General features: G+C 33.6%; 1 protein-coding gene across 1 annotated transcript in view; it reads left to right on the top strand.

Moving 5' to 3' along the window:
- Nucleotides 1-19,834, top strand: part of LOC123655817 (actin cytoskeleton-regulatory complex protein pan1) — a 52,226-nt gene extending 32,392 nt beyond the window's left edge. The window contains exons 3-6 of the mRNA XM_045591570.1: nucleotides 11,146-11,274; nucleotides 11,902-12,600; nucleotides 15,307-15,405; nucleotides 19,457-19,834. Coding sequence (XP_045447526.1) covers nucleotides 11,146-11,274; nucleotides 11,902-12,600; nucleotides 15,307-15,405; nucleotides 19,457-19,834 — 1,305 coding nt within the window. The remainder of the gene's footprint in view (nucleotides 1-11,145; nucleotides 11,275-11,901; nucleotides 12,601-15,306; nucleotides 15,406-19,456) is intronic.
- Nucleotides 19,835-20,148: the final 314 nt, after the last annotated feature.

Genomic DNA, 20,148 nt, shown 5'->3' with positions numbered 1-20,148 from the left:
GATATATTTGGAGTGGCGTGACCTGCAAATGATAGATTACAGAAAAGTATTCACGCCTTAAAATTAACTCAAATTAGCCGAAGATCATGACGGATTTTCGTTGCGTATTTATATATTGCCTATTTGGTAATCTTGCGTAAGAATATTTGTTCAAGTGCTATAAGTTCGTCACGGTATAGTATAAATGGAAGAAAAGACAGTCTATTATACATATTTTTTTTTATGACTCCTTAATAAGCCCTAAATTAATTATATTTCGTAACAACTGAACACCATTTCAGTTTCAGTCATGAAAAGTGTTTAATCTTTTATGTTACGGTTGGCGGTCAAAGTAATCTAATACATTTTTATATAATTAAGATAATATACTAAATATATATTATGAAGTCACTTTCCTACCAAAATAGCTTATTTGGTGATCGCATAAATTACGTTAAAATCGATTTCTGTGACCACATAAGATTATATAATAATACGCTGTGTAAAACCGTAGGTGCCTTTAAAACTGCTGGTTGTTTGAATTTCCCGCTCAAACTTTTGTCTGTATAATCTACCAATGAGAGCCATTTGTCAACAAAAAGTTGTTAGTGCCGCTATTCTCATTGCGGAATTAAATAATTTTATTGTTTTACGGGTGCTGTGATCTAATTTTAATAAAAATAACCACTGCAAGTGTATAGTGTTAATGGAATTAAATTCAAGTACGCATTTTAGCATATCATTGGGTGTTTCATCGATTATATTTAATGTTTGTTTTAACCGAATTTATTTGTGTTTGTTGTGGGGAGCAAAATGTTCGTGTGAAGTTACCTTGGGGCCGAACCGTATTGGGTAAAATCGGTTAGTATACGGTTGTACCCCGATATGCTAATTTTTTTTTATATTTGTGTACAGGCAATAAAATGCCACGCAATTATTCAAGAACGACTACTAGACATGACTGGGATGTCGAACAAATGAAAAAGGCCATAATGAGCGTGTCTGAAGGAACTTTTGGATAACTTAAAGCATCTCAAGTCTACGGCGTGCCAAAAAGCACGTTGCAAGATCGTGATAGTAAATATAGACAAAATAATGACCTAACAGCATCCACACAAAAAGGATTGGGTCGATTCAAAACAGTTTTTTCAACTGATCAAGAAGCTAATTTAGTTCAGCACGTTGTTGATGTAGCAACGTTTGTTCGGGTTAACATACAAGGCCCTTCGAGTGTTAGCTTACCAACTCGCTGTAGCCAATGGCATCCACCACAATTTTATAAAGATCGGAAAGAATCTGGAGAGGATTGGTTATCTTGTTTTATGAAGAGACGCTCTGAACTGTGTGAGTTATTATGCTGAGCTTGCCTCCACATTGTACCCATAGGCTCCAACCATTGGATGTTAGTTTGATAAGCCCACTGAGTACTTACTACACGCAGGAAGTTGTTTATGCGAAACAATCCTGGAAGAATTGTCACGCAATTTCAGCTCTCTAGACTCTTTGGTGCAGCATACGCCAGAGCAGCTTCATTGCAAAATGCCCTCGCCGGTTTTTCCAAGACTGGCATATACCCTACAGATTGAAATGTGTTTAGTGATGCAGGCTTTGTAGCTGCTGATACAACGGAGTTGGTTATACAAGAAGAAAATGCCACTCAATCTGCAACAATAAACACTATGGCTTCTACATCATCTCTGGAGTCATCTAATTCGCTAGAACCACCAGTTGGACAAATTTAACCTTTTCCGTCAATTCGTTATTTACCACTTCTCATGCATCTACACCAGTGGAGTTGCAAAGAGAGTCTACAAGCAATATGCCGTGTATTATTCCAACGACACCGAGCAGCAGTCGACCAGTTAATGCAAGCTACCTTGTATCACCGTCGGATATAATGCCTGTGCCTCGAGTAGAAAACATCAGTAAACGCATCACCCGTCGCAGAGGTAAAACAGCCATATAACCACATCATCCCCATTTAAAGATGAGGTTCTAAGTACGGGCCCATGAAGGTTGTATAGGTTACGATTCCGGTGACCTTGACGATTTTATGTGCACTAAATGTATGGTTTGAATGTTGGGGTAAAATCGTATATAGTGTACGATTTTGGACAGTGCCCGGGGTAAAACCGTAATTAGAAGTGTTTTTGTTTTAATATATTTATTTTTTAGATAAGTTTCATTTTTCGACATATATATATATTTGTTCTTACAATTATGTACCTGATAAGACTGGTCAATAAATATGTTGATTTGAAAACTCTATTGTGTATTATTACAGATATATATATATATATATAAGTGGTAGTTCGTTATATATATATAACTTACTAAGAAAACTTACTAATTTCGACGTGTTAATTTTGTTAAAATGGGTGAAAGTTTCGGGGTTATAGAGAGCGAGTTTAAGGAACACAATACCACGTTGTACCAACAGTTGAAAAACGGCTTCCTGATGAGTTTCACTATCAAATAGTTTATTTTCAGATGTAATTAGCGGTTCTCTTCGGCAATAATATTGCTTGAATGAACAATCGTGTATGAATAAATCTCTCATACATTCTGTTAATGAACGTTCAATCCAAACGATTTTAGTTAAAAGTTGTTTTCACTTTCGTATTTCGCGAATCTTTAAATGACAGTTTTAAGGTGACATTTCTAGTGATAAATATAATGAACTATAGCCGACACAAAGCTTACAATACCTACATACTTTGAAAACTCAATATTTAGTCACTTAAGTTTAAAAAAGTTTACAGACTTATGATTAAAAAATTTATCTGTTCATGTTGTGTGAAATGCAATATAATACTCGTACAATTTTACGTAGTTACGCAAAAGACAAACAGAGAACACCTTTTTTAAACGCGGCTGAAAGTGTATTAACGTGGTTTTTTGTTTAGTTTGCCTTTTTGTTTGTACTAATCCATATTCACCTTCCAGTATATAGTGCATAGGGTACGAAATATCTTCCGCCATTGTTAAACAGTTCTCTTTTTTAATTAATATGAAATTTCTAGTGTTTTTCTTATATTAGAAACGACAATTCGTCTAAGTTCAAAAAGACGTTTATTTTTTATTTCCTAACTGTGAATACGAGATGTACAAATTAACTTCGAAATATTCTTTTAGATTATTTCCGTGAACATCATTCATATTAATCAAATAGTATAACAATGAAAAATAACCTCTTTTTGCGGTTACATTCAAACGTCAATGGAAGTTTGCGGTCGTGTTACTCACATTATATCAGTTTAATGTGCTTATTCCACTCATTTTTTTTTTCCACATTTATTGCACACTTAATTATAAACAAGCTGTGTCCTGCGGTTTCACTGGCGCTAATTTGTGAAAACAACATATAATTTTTTTATATAGTCAGCCTTCCACGGTAAATGGACTATCCAACTCAGATAGAATTTTCCAATTCGAACCAGTAGTTCCTGAGATTACCGTGTCATCAGCTTTATAATATTAGTGTCGATTTATAAAATAAAATATTCTATCTCATTTAGGGTAGACATTAGTTAATCAACATGGTCTATCTGTTTGTTTTGTCGACTGTCATATTAGCTTTATTACTATTTATTGTCAGTTATATTATAACTTTAGTAGCATAAAGAAAATATAAAAATAAAAATTTACAAGTTTTTGTAAAAAAATAATTTGTAGTAAAAAAAACTTTAATTCGGATTTTACTTCTACTATAAAACTGAAGTTCTTCTTAAAGACATCACTTATCGCAAGATTGACTCATACGATTCAAACAGAGTGCGTTATACTTATAGAGCTTATAATGATAGCCAAATTACCAAAAAACTTTAAAGTAACAATAGAAAAATTGGATTTTAATTACCTAATTGACGGTAATGTGTGTACGATTTTACTAATGGAATTTACGTATTGCTTATAGTTTTTGTTTAGGAATTCCGGTTAGAAAGGCCGAGTAACTGGCGAAGTAATTGTGTAAAACGGTACTTAAAAATACTTATAATTCAACCTGCTTATATTTAAGACGGTCGTATGAATTACTATTTGGTTCTTTACATATCATATCATTTCAAACAATGCGTAGAGAGCGACGTGTTTCTTGCTCGCTCGTCTTGTATTTGTTTCACTGATAATATTCTTGTTAAATATTCATATTTAGAAGACCTTGTAGGAACGGAATGGATTTATTAAGTTTACTGTATTTCAATGCCATGAAATATATACAATATATATATATATATATATATATATATATATATATATATATTGTATATATTTCATGGCATATATATATATATATATATATATATATATATATATATATATATATATATATATATATATATTGAATAATTAACGCCCCTATGACATGCAACAATTTTTATGCTAATGCAGTTGAAGCAACTCGGAATTGTATGTAAATATGGGTAAATAAACTATTAATGACAATTATGCGATATGTGTGTACGTATGCGTTCTGTAACTTACTTGTTACTGCAAAGTGCATAGAATATTATGGTTAAGTTTATAGTAAATTTATTCAGTAACTAGCGACCCGCCCCGGCTTCGCACGGGTGCAATGCTGATACTAAATATACTACAGAATGTCTTTATTTATAGTGTGAAGCTAGCTTATAGCATATATAGGTTATTAACATAATAACAACAACATTCAAATATTTGTCGTTAGATTATACGTTGTTACAGAATGCGTTGAAGAAATAAATGTTCACTGCTCGTTCCCCGTGATAATATGTATCCTATATGTTGACCCGACTTCTTAATAATATTTGTGCCAAATTTGAAGTAAATCCATGCAGTACTTTTTGAGTTTATCCCGGACATACATACAGATAAACAGACAAAAAATACTAAAAACTATATTTTTGGCTTCGGTATCGATTGTAGATCACACCCCAAGTATCCTTTTAAAAAAATATTCAATGTACAGTTTTGACTTTCCTACCATTTTATTATAATATGTATAGATGATAAAGTTAGTCGGTGTTTGACTCGAATACAGTGCCGTGTCAGAGGTACACTATTAAAATAATATATATACTATAACACTATCTGCGTCTGCCTGACGACGTGTTCGCGCAGTGGTTACAATACTGTCTGTTACCAGTATATACATGATATTTGTATTGTGCATATGGATGTTTGTCGTTTTTTAAGTGTTTGTGCTTGTATATTATGTGTTTCCGAGACCCAGTCTAATGAAAAAATGTTACTGTGAGCCGTTGAGTGTGAATCGTTTATTTATTTTATGTATTCTAATAATTTCTAAGCTAAACAAAAAGATTTAATTAAAAAGAACCAACTAAACTTATACTAAGTTTAAAATATAAATATTAGTTTATTTATTTCAAAATTATCAAATTATAATAACATGTATTATATAATTTCTGGTTTAAGTTGTATTAGCTATCCGGGTTCTTTTTTCTCATAATAATAATAATGCTTAAATAAATCTGATAAATTTATTTAAATCAACTAAACAAAATTGTTTTAATTTATCTAAATTTCAAATTTTATTTAGTCTAATATTTAATTTGTGTATATAAAAACGTAAAATATTTATCTATAATATAAAAATGAGTCGCTGAATGTGTTGCTAAGCGCAAAACTCGAGACCGGTTGGACCGATTTCGCTAATTCTTTTTTTAAAATATTCCTTGAAGTACGAGGATGGTTCTTACGGAGAGAAAAATTCTAAAAAAAAAAATAATAATAATAAAATTAAAGAATCGACTGTTAGGCGATACGAAGTTTGCCGGGTCAGCTAGTAATTAAATAAAATAATTAATAATTTTGTATTTAACTCCACAGTGCACATGTTTATTTTTATTGAGAATGAATATTGGATTGAGTATTATTTTTGTATATAGTATAATACGCTTTAGCCTGTAATATACCACTGCTAGGCATATTCCTCTTCCCATGTAGAAGAAGGATCAGAGCTTAAATCCCCCACTCTGCTCCAAATGCGGGTTGGCAGATATATTCCCTACTATGAGTAACGATCGTTATCAGGTGTACATGATAACAATCGGGACAGACAGCTTAACGTGCTCGCCGAGGCACGGTGGGAAGACCCACAAGGACTAACATTCTTTATTTATATTATATAAAATATAGTAAGATTTATATTGATCAAATTTTCTCCTACTAATTACATTTATTTAAAGAATAGGTATACGAGTCTTATAAAAATGATCCATAAAATAAACAAATAATGTACAAGTTTCTACTGCTATTAAAATGTGAAATAAAGTCAAGGCCCAGTGAAAGTAAATTTATTATGAGTAATAAATAGACTCTTGATGAGAGGTTACCGTAGCCTATAGACGCCTGCAACACCCACCCTAGGAAGTCTGGCCCACCGTACTAACCATAGAAATACTATTGTGTTGAATGCTTGAGAACAGTAATATTTAGCTGTGATCTTCTGTAAGGTTGAGTTACTTCCCCAGATGGGCTAATCCAGATTTTGAGCAGGAGATGCTCTACGCCTGCTGTGCGCTAACTCAATGATGAAGTCATCAAGTATTGAACAAATTTTGAATTTAGTCGGCATATTCATACTAGCGATATAAAGCTTAAGAGTTTTATAGAACACAGTTATTTCAGGAACTACGGATTCGAATTAAAAAAACTATCTTAATGTTCAATATAGGCTATATTAGGAGAGGGCTAACAATGAAAAACATTGCATGAACATTTGCAATGAAAAACATCGAAAATTTATTCCTATTGATAGGTAAAATGGAAGAAAGGAAATCAGGAATTTACAAAACAAAAAATATAATTTTTGTTCGGCTTTAAGATAAAGATAACTTTGAGTTTGGAGTTTTATGTTACTTATCATTTAGTAAGTTTCGCAATGGAATATAATTTATTTATTATTTAAAAACTAATATTTTTTTATGAAGTCTGCAAGAGTCAGCTTATTTTTTGCGTTTTAAATATAGAATGTCAATAACTGAAACAGTATCTATTGTGAAAAGATAAAGTTTCGATCCTTTTTTTGCAGTCTGTTAACTTTTTGTTCGATTCTGTCGTTGAGTGTATCTGATACCAATCGTCTCGTGACAACACCTCGTCCTCAATAACAATCATTCTCCTAAGCGCTAAGATAAAAGCGATTATGTCTTGATAGTTATACTTGATTTTTGATTATATCTACCTTGAAGATACTTTGAAAACAAGGCGCAAACAAGCAAAAAAGTGCTGACTTTTTTTAGTCAATATCAAAAATGCTTTATTGAAAGTTTAAGATAGAACTGTTGGAAGAAAATAATGTCTAAACAATGACAAACTATGTAAACTTTTTGTATTAAAACAGTGCATAGGTAACATGTACAAATATTAAGTTTTTCTTATTAACTCGTAAAAATAATATTTTTTGTAAGAGTTATGTAGTTACCGCTACTAGTAATCCATGTAATTGCGAAATTAAATTTAAGTAACATGTAGAAAAACTTTTAGATTTTTTGCGCATAAAAAACTCGCCTTGTAATGGCAACATTATATTTTTAGAGGTCGTGTACGATGAACCTGCTCATGAAAATAATATGATACATTTTTTTTTGTTATTTTTTACGAAAAATATTCATAATGTGTACGTATTATACTATATTACATATAATGGAAGTACATCCAGATAAAACGATTCCATGTGACGAAATCTAGTATATTTTTATTAAAATGTCGTAATAGATAAAATGTAGATTTTGATGAATTTTGTATTATCTGTTAAAATATAAATTTGTAAAGTTACAATGATTGTGTTCGAAATTTATCTCTAATAAAGATATATTGGGAAACATTTTTCACTGTTTGAAATGTATTTTTTTAATTTTATTATATTGTGTAAGATCATTTTTATACTGCAGTAATTTCTTACACCGTATATAAACTAAGTAGCTTAGTTTCCGATTTATTTTTTCAAGTTTTTATTGATTGTCCCAGCAATAAATCGAGCCCAAGGACCAAGCTTCCTAAAGCAGATAATTTCAAGTACGTTGCTCCGCGCCTTAACAAAAAAAAAAGCTAAAAAACGCGCCAACTACTTAGTTCGTAGTCTGCTTACACATTCGTAACGATGCTCGCTATGATTAATTGACATAAGAAACTCGGACAAACGCTGTTCCACCGCGGGTATAAATTATGCCAAATTATAAAAACATTAAAAGTTTCGCTATGCAAAAGTTACGTGTTAGTGAAAATAAACAATTGACTGTAGGCAGTTCCGCTGGCCCGCGATTGTCGCACGAGTCTCGGCTTAATGTCGTATCGCATTAGTAAATTATTATAATCACACGTCGGCTGTCGCTGTGTCGCAATAGAAAGTGAAACTACAAAACTATGACGATTGACAAACAAACATACTAAAACGACTGTGACTGTGACAGGTTTTGTCATTTCATTTTCATTTTAATTTGCCATTAAAACGAAATAGAACGGCAACTTCAAACTAAATTCAAATAATTGTATGTGAAAAAAATTATGACAGAATTTAATCTATTATCATATTTATATAATAAAATAATTGCATAATTACATAGTTTTAATTTATCTCCTGTAGCTACATAACATTGTAATAAGTAATTTTTATTTTTAACTAGCTGTTCCCTGCGCTCGAAGCTATGCTATTTTTTCTTTTTTTTGGTCGTACTAACTCAGAAACCTTTGTGACATCATAACATGATAAATGCATAGTTTACGATTCTATAAAGGACATACAGACGAACATTTATGATTTATGAGTGATAACGTAGCATTCCACTGGTGAAGGATTTTTTGTAATCGGTCCAGTAGTTTTTGAGTTAATACATTACAAACAAAATTTTAAGTTATTTTTTCTCTATAGTATTGCTGTAGAATGTACCTAAGTAAATAATTTAGGAGGATTTTTAAATGGGTTTTTGCTGGTATTCCCGAGAGATGTTAAAAACTTAACTGAGAACACGTCCTTCATCTTCTTATCATTTTAAGAATCCGAGATAAAACTTCAATATCTTCTTGTAATTTTGTTAAAAATATTAGTCTAAAATTACTCATCGAATATTTATTTTCAAGATAACAAGGAAGATAATTTTTTTAAGTATTTCACAATAACAAAAAAAAACATTATCAGTGAAAACTTGAGCAGCTATCATCGTTTATCATCAAAAAATGACAGTTCACGTTATCGGCACTTAGGCGACATGGACGTTTGAAAGCTACGTTATCAGAAGATATCGGTTCTGCTTCTATTTGTAATGGAATTTTATTGATATCATGGAGCAGCAACGAAATTAATTTGTACTTATTTTTATTGTTGTTAAAAAAAGTAAAGAGTGACTTTTTAGAAGAAATTACACTTATATTCATAAGTACATTGGTTTTAAAAGAAAAAGTATTAAAAAAGTAATTTAATTAATGTAAAAAAATCAAATTGCGTAACGTGTAATGGCTGAGTTTATACCGAAACCTGCCAATACCTTCATTTAACAATAGCCAGACTTAAATATTGTCATTTATCGCAGATCCCTTTTTTCTATACAAGTACATACAATTATTTCAAAACGGCAACAATAGATTTGCTGAATAATTTAAGACTTTATTCATATTTAGATTTTTTTTTTAGTAATTTTTTATATACGTCAAGAAAATACCTGATGTTTTGATTCAATATATTAAAATGTTCATAACTATTTGTACATTTATTTAATACTTACTTGCACATTTGAAATCACATAAGGTAAATAATAAATTCTATCTTGAAAAAAGTGCAAAAAGCATAGTATATTGTCACATTTATTTACTAAATAGTAGGTAGTAAGTTATTATATTATGAACATTTAACGTAGCACGTGATAACCTCGTTTCTCTTTGCTCTAGATCTCTTAAGTGTGACTGATGATACAGCTTCGAGTACCTTCGTTATCAAAGATGCGCAAGATTCTAGTAAAAACACTCCTTGTTTTACAACCGCAACATGCAACGCGCTGACAGTCAACAGAAGTATCAATGTCACGTTAAATAAACATAGGTATTTTTATATAAAAACCACTAATAATAAATAAAATCTACGATATTACGTATAGGATTTTAATGATAATAGAGATTTTTGAAATGGCTTAACAGATGTATAAATCAGTCGTCTATATGTACTGTAGTAAATGTTGTGAAAGAGAAACAAAAAAGGCAGATATCGTAAATTATAAATATATAAAATTAAAAAAAATAACTATTGTTGTTCTTTTCCTTAAGTTTATTACATTTGTATGCAATTTACCTTCACCTGTACATTTCAAAATTTAATTCTAGTATTATTGAAGAATGATTGCATAGTGTTTTGTAATCCGCTTTACATATAAATTGATGTTTTGTATTCACCATTATTGATTATTATGAATAGTAGATTTCTCTTTTTACTATACGTTTATTGTAATGATTATTCTTATGATAATTAATAATTTTCTGTTATAATCATTTTATTTCTACTAACGTTCACAGTTAGGAAACATATTATACTAAATTTTTGCTTATAAGCATTTTTATTATTATAATTTTTTTTATAGCAATTGAAATATCATTTCTACAAAAAATATATCTTCTATCTTAAATATTAATAGTGTTATACATTTTGTTGTATCTAACACATTTCACGAAACACATTACGAGTTTATCAAGCCTATTATGACCTGTCAAGTATCGTTCTTCACCTCGCATACATAATTGCCTTACTGTGGATTCAAATCAGAGTCATGGAATTACCTAATAATGTGTTTAATTCATGTTATGCGAAAACGTGCGCTCTAACCCTTAATTCCTTTGAACAAATGTAACGTAACCGCTGATTGGTAATCACGAGCGACAGTCACTTAATCGAAAATCGTGAACTGCTACACCAATAAGTACGCGTTCGGATAATTAAAGTACGTTTAACTAATTTAATTATGTGGTAACATTTTCGATTCCAATGAGTTCTAATCTCGTAAGAACTTTTTATTTGCCCTTTAATATTGATAAGCAATTATTCGTAAAGGAGAATCACATGAATTCTATTTCGAATGAATACACAACTCTTGTTTTAAAAAGTTTTTTTTTTTTTTTTTTAAATTATAATTGTTTTGAAGTGATAAATAGGAATACGTTATAAATTTTCGTATAATTTTACAGACGGGCGGTGCAGACAGCGCCAGCGGAGGCTCTGGTGGCTCGGGCATGGAGTGCCTCCAGCTGCGCTCGCCCCCTGGTCCCTTCCACTATCTCATCTCGGAGCAGGCTAAGTCTCTCGTCGCTTTACAGGTAATTAAAAAAGTCTAAATTATTAAAATGTTTTAACTGTAATTACTAACTTTTATATTTATGTTATTTATTTATTTTATTAGAATCACTAACAGAATTACATATGAAAAAATCTAAGCAGTTAGATACAGCATACGCTTTAGACTGGCAAGTCGTGCACTATTCTATAAATTTTAAACATTGAAAAGAACATAAAAGGGTGTAAAAAAATACAAAATAAAATAATATCGAATGAATTGAAATTCGTACTAGTGCTATACCGTATTTCGTAGGCAGCTTTCATTGAGGACTCAAAGCGATTTTTACAGTTTTTTTTTCTTAATTTTGATAGGTTATCTACAAATATATCTATTGACTCGTTTTTGGCTGCAAATTCTCTGTAGAGCCTACTCAGTCTATGCATAAGAGAATAGTAACTGAGATTTGTTATCTGGGCTTAGTAAGTGAATATTGCTATGGGGTAACTATGCGGGAGGGAACGTTAAGTGAAATTTCATTTAGGAGTTCTGAGTTATCGATAGTTTTATTAACTAGTTAAGAGATAATTGATATTATGTGACACTTTAAATTTTTTATTACCTATAATAGCTAAAGTTTAAAGCATAAATTTTAATCAATGTATTTCAGGAACTCCAGAATGAAGTCGGAGCTTTGCTCGAGTTCCGCGATCTCGTTATCGAGACATTTCCAAACTTACGCTCGAAGATGGCGCCATCGACACCGGCGAGTGGAACGCGCAGGGACTGGGAGCCCGGCGTGCGCGTGCGACGGAAGCTCGCCGGGGGCAGCGGGGACACGGCGAGGACTAAACCGCAACCGTCCGTTCAGGATTCCGGCTTTAGCACCGAAACTTCCTGTGGCAAAGACGCTCACTCCTCGGCCTCCGCGTCCGCTTCCGCGTCTCGTTCTCGTCTTCTTGAAGACGAGCTATGGGCGCTCCTCGACGTCATACAGCGGAAGGGCGTTCGATTACGAGATGAAGCGGAATTGTTGCGAGGGGAACTGGACGAGAGGCATTCGGAAACGGCGGAGGAATCTTTCGCCCGAGCCCTTTCGACTGGTTGTGGCGATTGCACCGATTTGGTGCGTTTGCGGAGTGAGCGAGACGCGCTACTCGCCCATGCGGCGCAGTTGGAAGCCGCCTCGGCAGTCAGTCCGCCTCAAGCGCCCACCACACCGCTCGGAAGATTGGACACTGCCCTGGAAACGCCGTCCCGACCGCCGCGCGTCCCCACTCCGGACTCGAAGAAGTTCGCTGCGATTCTCCTCGAGAGTAATCCCGTCGAACTTCAAAGACAACTGCTCATCTCCACCGTTCAGAATCAGGTTAGTTTAATACGACCATTAGAATATTACTTTAGTTATTATTTTCGACAATATATTGAACAATTGTCTATTTAGAGCCCGACATATTTATTTGAATTATTATGGAAAAGAAATCAAGTGTCTACGTTACTGTGTAATTTTTTCGTTGTATAAGGCATTAAATCGACAAATTATATAACATTAGTTATTTGTACTTTTGCAAGTCATCTGGTACTAGTAAAGTGATGAATTATTTGAAACTTTAGAGATCTTTGTACAATTTTTTAGTCATGTCATGCAAAGAAGAAGAGGTGTATAAATATTGCACAATATCATAAGTTACTTTCATAACTCTCTCCTTGTTCAATTAAAGATCCGTAAGCAATAAAACGCAAACATAAAAACCTTTAATCGTACAAATTAAGTTTATATCAACTTGGCCTCAACGGTAGTAACCTTCTAATAAATGAATGTACAATTAACATTATATAAAACACTACACAGTGTTAAACTGGAAATTCTGTTTCATTCTTTATCCTTGTGATTCAGCTAATTGCGGAATAAATGAGGTAAAACTTTTCAAAAAATTCAGCGACTAAAAAAAAACTTGCACTATCGAGAGCTCTTCTGACTCTGACGTAACAAAGATTTCTGCAAATTACGCGAGACGATAAAACTAATGAAGTGTGGCGGAATCATTCGGCAATCACCATTTTTTTCCATTCTCTATTAACTCAACTCTTGTATTGTATAATTATTGTTCTTTTACACATTATTTTAACTAACTTCCAAAAAAGGAGGAGGTTTCCAATTCGATTGTATTTTTTTTTAAGAATGTTACCTCAAAACTTGACTGAGTGGACCGATTTCGATATTTTTTTTAATCGAAAGCTGGTGCGTGTCATGTGTTCTCATTTAAATTTAATTGAGATCTAACAAGTACTTTTCGAGTTACGCAACATAGTAATGCGTATTACTTGACTATTTTCTATTACTCTGTAGTTCCATTTAAATCGGATCGAGATGTGATGTCTGCTTAATTAAATAAAGACCAGAAACTTTTTATATCAAGCATAGAACCAGAATTTTCTCTATGAAGCATATAATTAAGAATATTTAAAATGGGCGATGGACGTTAAAAAACTAACAATGAAATCGTGTTTCATTTCAAGTAAGTTGTACTTTTTATGAATAAAAAAATACATAAGGTCGTTTTCAGTATAATTAGTTATTTTAATATTTCATTCGTAAAAAGACATATTTTCAACACATATTTATATATGTATGCTTTACTCGTGTGTTTTATCAGTACATGCAGTAACTTAAAGTACATATTAATGATTGGCTTAGTTTTTTCTTATGTGAAAATTACAAGGGAAACGTTACAGTAATAGTCACAAACAAAAAAAAAAACGTATTAGCATCCATTTGCGTGAGTTTGGAAATACATTTTATAACGACAAGGTTCGACCCGCGATTCCCTTTGAATTCGTAATGTACTTTTGCATAACACCTACATAGGTCTTCATTAGTATTGTTCTACTTATTTATTTTGCTTTGTAATATTTTACATGTTTTATGTAGGTGTAATTTTTGGTAATTTTAAGCCATGGTACGTAGCTCCATTAGACCCAATATCGTGCCTATTTATCCTTTTACGATATTTTTTATTGATTATATTCTTCTATTCAAAATTTATTGCCTTATTGTATAAGATTTTTTCTTTTTATAATTATTTTGTTGTACATAATATGGCGACTTTTTTTATTGTATTTCCGACAAAAACTTTGTAGCCTGCCAATGTTTAACTAGTGTCAACAATTGAATATGCGACTAAATAAACTATCGATCACGCAGATTAGATAAAGCTAGCATTACCATATTTTTAGATAGAAATATATATCTTATTTTATCGATTCTCTTCTTTTTCCCCTTGAAGCAATCAATCTCTTATATCTTTATTCTTTAGAAAGTTATTTTAAAAATACATCGTAGTTAAACGGATAATAGAATTAATTCCTTCCTGATACCTTTTTTTTACGTGGGGAAAATCCATCATGGATACCCAGCATACAGCATACGCATGGATATCCAGCGCGGGGGCGCCAGACCCATCCGCCAGGGTGGGGCGAGATGGGGTCGCGCTAGCATTCGCCACCTTCCTTCCTGATACCTTTTTTTTACGTGGGGAAAATCCATCATGGATACCCTCCAGCGCGGGGGCGCCATAGGGTTATGTCAGACTCCTACTGACTAAAAACCAGCACGTGTTAGCTGTCGTCCGCCTGGGTGGGGCGAGATGGGGTCGCGCTAGCATTCGCCATCTTCCTCCCTGATACCTAACCCAACCTAATTGAAAGTTGCCCTAATGATAATCTATATATTAATACGTGAAGCAAAACCTTTGTACCCCTTTTTACGAAAATGGCGCGGACGGAAGAGTATGATATTTCGTACACATATATTTACTTTATATAGAGAAGGAGTGCCGAATACTATTTTTTTTAAATTATGAATAAAAAAATATATTAAATCAATAAAAAAACATTACAGACACTACCATGTATACATACACGCATATATACTGTTTTTTTTTTTATAATTTTCAAACTTAAAATGTAAATTAATTGTGGTCAAATTTCGACCACTGGGCGACCACTAGTTTCATTTAATTGCCATACCTATTTCTTGCAAGTGTTTCAATATATGTATTTTCTGTAATTCCAGGTGATCAGCTCTCAGCTAAGGCGTGCGGCGGCACAGCGCTCCGTTCTAATTGACAAGCTGGAACGAGCGAGGGACCAAAACGACGATCTAAAATTTAGGGTGAGTGGTTCACAAAAGAATCGTCATCCAAATATTACAAAAAAACGAGTTTAGATTTACCTCTCATAGTATAAATATTGCCTCACCCCTGTTCCCCACTTTTATCACTAAAGAAACCTAAAATTGGTTCTTGCGCCGGTAAAAGGTCAGTACTCAATATCCAATGCTATACGAGATACGATTATATAAAATAATTTTGAAAAAAATCATTTTTTTTTACAACTACCCTCAGGCTATTAACAATTCAAACCCGCTTTTGCGTTTACAAATACACCTACGCTTTAATTAATCTTGACGTCATGTTTTATATAACCATCCCTAATAAGCATAGTTTCAGAATAGTTTATACCAAATAGCTAATAGTTCTTAGCCTTAGGGCTTCCGCCCACGTCTAAATATCTCTGTGTACAGTAATTTGTAGGTTGGGAAAGAAATGCATCGATTTTAATGTTTAAGCGCACGTGTCCTATAAAATAATCAGAAACAAAATATGAACACCAGGAAATCAGTGTTGAATTATTTTTTTATCTGCATCTTTAAAAATAATTCGGTTATCACTTCATTCTGTCGCAGTCCACTGCTGTACATAGGCCTCCCCAAGTTCGCGCCAAACATACAGGTTTTCCGCACTCTTCATCCAGCCTACACGGCAATCTTACGTAGTTAAACTTAGTCTTAGTTAAACTGTTTTTAAACTTTATTATTTATTCGACCAACTTACTAACAAAAAAAAAGTGATTATTAGATGAGTTTCATATAATATTAGTATAGATATTTGTGGGTAGTTCTCGCAAACGAAAAAAAACCGACTTCAATTACATCGACAAGTAATACAACGTAAGTAGACGAAAAAAAAATTTACCAAACGCACTGGTCGTCACTACGATTTTCGAGGGTTTCCCTCGATTTCTCTGGGATTCCATCATCAGATCCTGGTTTTCTTATCATGGTACCACACTAAGGATATCTCCTTTCAAAATAAAAAATCGTAGTCTAAACGAATTGTTCCTCCTGTCAACTACTTATTAAAATAGGAAAGTCAATAGATTATTTATTAATTACTTAGGTATTAATAAAATTAAAATATATAAAGCTTGTAATCATTAATCACAGTAAAAGTGAAAGATAGTTTAATACTCTCTAATCTATGGCTAAATGTCAAAAAGTATTTTTGTTACGTGGCATATGATGCTATTCAATTTTTGAGTATTTTATTTCAAAATATTAATTTTATTTGTGTTAATTACGAAGAGTGAGTTTAAAAATGTAATTCTTGAGTTTTACTATATTTTATTCATTATTTTTTTAAGTAAACAGTTGATAGAAAAACATCAATAGTCATTGGCAATTGTAATTAGTTTCACGTCTTAATAGCACGGCGTCTAATGCGTCTTTCACCTCAAAACTCGTTAATAGTTAATAGTAAATAAACTAAATGGCACTCATTATGTAATTACATGTTTTCACGTGGCTCACGTTTGAGGACGTGGTTTTAAGCTTTTTCTTTAAGAATTGCTACTTTGCAACTATTTTAGTGTAGAGGTGCTAATGGTCAAAGTAATTAGTTGTTGTAATGTCCGTGCTGACTCTCACTCTTTTTTACGCTTTCACATTCAAACAGCTTTCCTGATTGAGATGTCATTAAAATTTGTCGATATAAATTTGAAGCTTAGGTAAGGACAGGCTATATTATCTATACTAACCTTATGAAGCAAAAGTTGATTTAAAAACTTTATTCTCAAGAGTCCGGTTTTATGGTTTTGGTAGTCGAAATTATGTTTACTGGCGGATTAACTATAAACTATTGCGCAAATTGACTAGACCGTTGGTGCAGTTTGTAGTAACCCTGCTTTCTGCTCTGCTGGTTGTGGGTTCAATTGCTGCCTAAGTCTGGTTGTAATATTTGTATTTATTTATATATTATAGTCCAGGATCCGGGGTCCATTTTTGCACTTAATTATAATAGTAATAAATACTCTTTATTGTACACCACGAAGAAACATTACAAAAAAAGTGATACATGCAAAGAAAGATCTACAAAGGCGATCTTATCGCTAAGAGCGATTTCTTCCAGACAACCTTTGGGCACAGGACATAGCGTAGAAAAAGGGAAGCGGTAGGAAGTGCACTTATTTCTATCAAGCTAACAAGTAACTTCATTTTGATGAGATACCCAACAATTTTCTGTACGAAAACTCTCGATTGTAGTAGGTAATAGAGGTAGCAGAAATAAAATATGTTGATTTGGTGATTCTCAAAAATTTATTACTAACTGGTTTTTTTTTTATTAAATCTGATTATAATTATCTAAATTATTCGAAAAAATATTTGTCCTAATAGCTTAATAGAAGGACCAAAAATTAAACACAAGCTTAACAAAGTTTGTGAATGCTAAATTTTTTGCTCCATAATTATTTAAATCAAATTAGTTCTATCTCCCTTCGCTTCAACGTGTAAATTCCAACGGCTGGGTATAGGCGTCTTTCCCCATGTAGGAGAAGGATCAGAGCTTAATCCACCACGCTGCTCCAATGCGGGTTGGCGAATATCTATCTCCCTATCTTTCTCTATTTAGATCTCGACGAGTAGCGCGTGATACTTTTTTTATATGTCATGAGAAAATCTTAAAGCGTAACAACCATCCCAAATAGATAGAAGTCGTACATTCTTAACGCGTACGGTCAAAGAATGGAACTCTCTACCAGCGTCTGTGTTTCCGGAAAACTATAACCTGGGGATCTTTAAGTCACGAGTGGATAGGTTACTTCTAGTTAAGCGTGCTCCATCCTAGACCGCATTTTCACTTATCAAAAGCAAGCCTATCATTGTGTAAAAAAAAGAAAAATAGAATCTTATATCAGACTCCCATCTACTAATTATAAGACATAATTGTTCCATCTGTGGACAGATTGGAGGCATCATGGGTACACTTTTGATTTTTCTTTGGGGTCCTTGCTGCAATCGTTTGAAATTTGAACTCCTCAACTTTTTACTTCTTCATTACTTTCATTTTGAGTACAGATAGACTACAAAATTAAGTAAGCAGCTTAGTCTGACAAGAACTGATACCTTATCACAGAAGCAAAAGTTTAGCGCTGTTTACAAAGCATGCGTATTACTATCGCCAGATAAAATTGTTTAAACAAAAATTTCAGACATTTAGCTTCATTTTTCTGTTTCCTCCTATACCTTATAAAGTAGTCGCAGAGAGACATTTTTTAAGATCTGCTGATCTGGACCTCCCATAACATGTGCATTTAATCATTATTTGAATCATAACATCATAATGGCGATCTTCTAAAAACGCCTTGAGAAGACCACTGCTTCAGCCAAAGTTGAATGTACGTTTTCATCTTCACAATGTTCTTTGGTACCTACAACGAAGTATTATTTAAAAATGAACCCGAGCGTAAGCAAGCTGTGTCAAAAAACGTGGTGGGTTAGTCCTTTATCACGCGTATAGAAATGATGCATTATGATACCAAAAGGATCTTTCGAATCGCAGAAGAAAATATGTCAGTTCAGGTAGGAACACCGTATATACCGACAAGTGAGCCGGTTATAAGAAATAATCTGCCTAAGACGCCAGGCACAGTTACGAGTCATAGGGATAAGTTATCGTAAATGCACCAGGTACCGCAATGTCGAGTTGATCTCTACCGTAGCACTTCTCTACAATATTTATATGTGTCTTCGTGGCGAGTCTAGATTAGGTCCATAATAAGAAAGGGACTTCGAATTGTATGGATCAGGCAATCTCTAGTAGGTAGGATTGGATTTCGTTGATGATTTTAGGTTTTCTCTCTTTGGACACGCATGATGTTAAAAACGCTAAACACTTAAAATAATAGTTAAGCAAAAGGAACAAATATTATGCCACTCTGTTGTAAAATCATGACTCTCGGTTTGTGTTAGACCGACCTTTACATTTGAATCGGTTCTTAATAGAGATTAAGAACATTAGGTGTAGTGTACGCCAATTTCCATCCATAATATCAAGCTTTAATACAATGACCGTAAAGAGTAATACCTTTTTTCTAATATTTTCCAGCTCGAAGAAAAGAGCATAGAGCTCGAAGGGGCGAGGGCGCGCCTTCGCCAGTTAGAAGGCAAGAGCCGCGAGCACAGCAGCATGAGGGAAATGGAGCCCGTAGCGCTGCCGAGCGACGAGCCGAGGGTGGCCGAGACCCCCCGAGCGCGCCCGAGCCGCATCCCGCGCCACACTGCGCACGCGCACAAGAGCGCGCCGCGCCCGCCGCCGCGCCCGCCCTCCGCGCACTCGGCGCGCTCCACGCAGTCGTCGCGCAGCGGCCGCAGCGGCAAGACGTCTGTACCGGTGCGCCGCTCGCCCTCGCACGAAAAGGTTCGCGCGCGATCCTTCTGGAACGCCTGGTTCTTCAAGGACTCGACACGTGACAGTGCACAGTGACTCACACTAATAACTGTTTTGTGATTCCCGTACGAACGGCGCGTTTTACATGCCATTATGTCGATAGTAAGTTTTGATTTATGTTCAGTTACGATTACTTTGTAGTGAAATTATGTAGGTGTCGACCGTAATGGTAGTAGAGCATGTCACTAACCGCCCCACTAACTACACAGTTTAATAATCTCTCATGTAACTAATGACTGAGAAATGTCTTCTTCGGTTCGAGGTAAGCGATGCGACGTTATTCCGATATCTTTAATTTTTATTTAAATTATTGTTATTTTTGTATTATTTCCATTTTGAAAATCGTTTAA

The sequence above is a fragment of the Melitaea cinxia genome, chromosome 8, assembly GCF_905220565.1.
Source record: "Melitaea cinxia chromosome 8, ilMelCinx1.1, whole genome shotgun sequence".
Taxonomy (NCBI): Eukaryota; Metazoa; Arthropoda; class Insecta; order Lepidoptera; family Nymphalidae; genus Melitaea; species Melitaea cinxia.
This window is presented reverse-complemented; position numbering and strand designations above follow the sequence as displayed.